Source organism: Hipposideros armiger, unplaced genomic scaffold (genome assembly GCF_001890085.2).
Source record: "Hipposideros armiger isolate ML-2016 unplaced genomic scaffold, ASM189008v1 scaffold_280, whole genome shotgun sequence".
Lineage (NCBI taxonomy): Eukaryota > Metazoa > Chordata > Mammalia > Chiroptera > Hipposideridae > Hipposideros > Hipposideros armiger.
The window spans coordinates 1,826,367-1,827,556 of record NW_017731630.1 but is presented as its reverse complement, the minus strand read 5'-3'; the positions used below and the strand labels follow the sequence as shown (position 1 = coordinate 1,827,556).

At 73.3% G+C, this 1,190-nt stretch overlaps 1 protein-coding gene across 1 annotated transcript in view; it reads left to right on the top strand.

The window, feature by feature from the left end:
* The first annotated feature begins 534 nt into the window (after positions 1-534).
* Positions 535-1,190, top strand: part of CHRAC1 (chromatin accessibility complex subunit 1) — a 5,035-nt gene continuing 4,379 nt past the window's right edge. Inside the window, exon 1 of the mRNA XM_019657775.1 lies at positions 535-822. Coding sequence (XP_019513320.1) covers positions 676-822 — 147 coding nt within the window. The 5' untranslated portion in view covers positions 535-675. The remainder of the gene's footprint in view (positions 823-1,190) is intronic.

Here is a 1,190-nt window from a genome sequence, read left to right as displayed (position 1 = left end):
GAATACCAACACGACGTCACGCTGAGCGCCCGAGAGGCTCCTGCCTCGGACCCTCTGCACTTTCTCGGACACGAGGGCCGTCTCCTCTCTTCCCGGCCCAGCCGTCCTCCCCACCGCCCCGGCTGTAACGGCAGCCCCCGTGTCTCCGCGTCCTCTTGCACCGCTCTCCCTTCCTTCGCGGTATTAGTCAGTGTCGTATTTGCTCGCCCGTTCCTTCCGCCTTCCCCCTGGCTTCAGGGAAGCGCCGCTTTTTGGCCACAGCTGCCCACTGAGGGGCAAGGGCCGAGTGAAGCTCTCCCCGCCTCCCGGGGAAACGCTTGCCGCTGTCCTCCTCGCTGCAGCGCCCGCCCTCCCTCAGCTTCCTTCTGCGGCCCGCTGGGCGGCAGCGCGGCCCCCCTCGGCCCCCGCCCCCTCCGCGCTTCCTCCGGCTCCAGGGGCGGCCGGTCCTTCCGCTCCCCTCGCGCGGGCCGCGAGCTCCTTCCGCGCAGCCTCGGGGGCGCGCGGGGCACCATGGGGTTTGTAGTCCGGCCCCGGAAGGGCGGCGGCCAGGCCTCTCAGCCGCGCCTCCCCGGTACTACAACTCCCACGGGGCAGCGGGACGCCGCTCCCGCACCGACGGTGTTGGCTGGCCACCTCACTGCGGGCCGGCTGCCGCCACGGGGGAGGGGCGGAAAGATGGCGGACGGGGTCGTGGGCAGAGACAAGTGCGGGGAGCAGCGCCTCGTGTCCCTGCCCCTGTCCCGCATCCGGGTCATCATGAAGAGCTCCCCCGAGGTGTCCAGCATCAACCAGGAGGCGCTGGTGCTCACGGCTAAGGCCACGGTGAGGCGGGTGGCGCGGGGGGAGGAGGAGCGGGGCACGGACATGGGGGTGGAGGGGGCGCCTGGAGCCCTCACGCTGCCCGGTGCCCTTGGGCCCGCGCGCCGCCGGCTCCCCGTCGCGGGCTCGCGCGGGCGGCCCCTTTCGCGAGCCGCCTCACTTCCTTTCCACGCCGCGCGCGCCCCCCTTCACTAGGCCCCGCCTCCCCCGGCCTCTCCCGGCCTCCCTCGCGCTCCCTTCGCCCCGCCCACTCCGCGCCATCGCGCCATCCCGTCCTCCCCCGCGCGTGGTGGCCTGGGCAACGGCTTGGAGTGGCGGGGACCCCTTTTGTCCCTCCTCGGTCCTCGTGACCGTCCTTTGCGCCCCAAAGC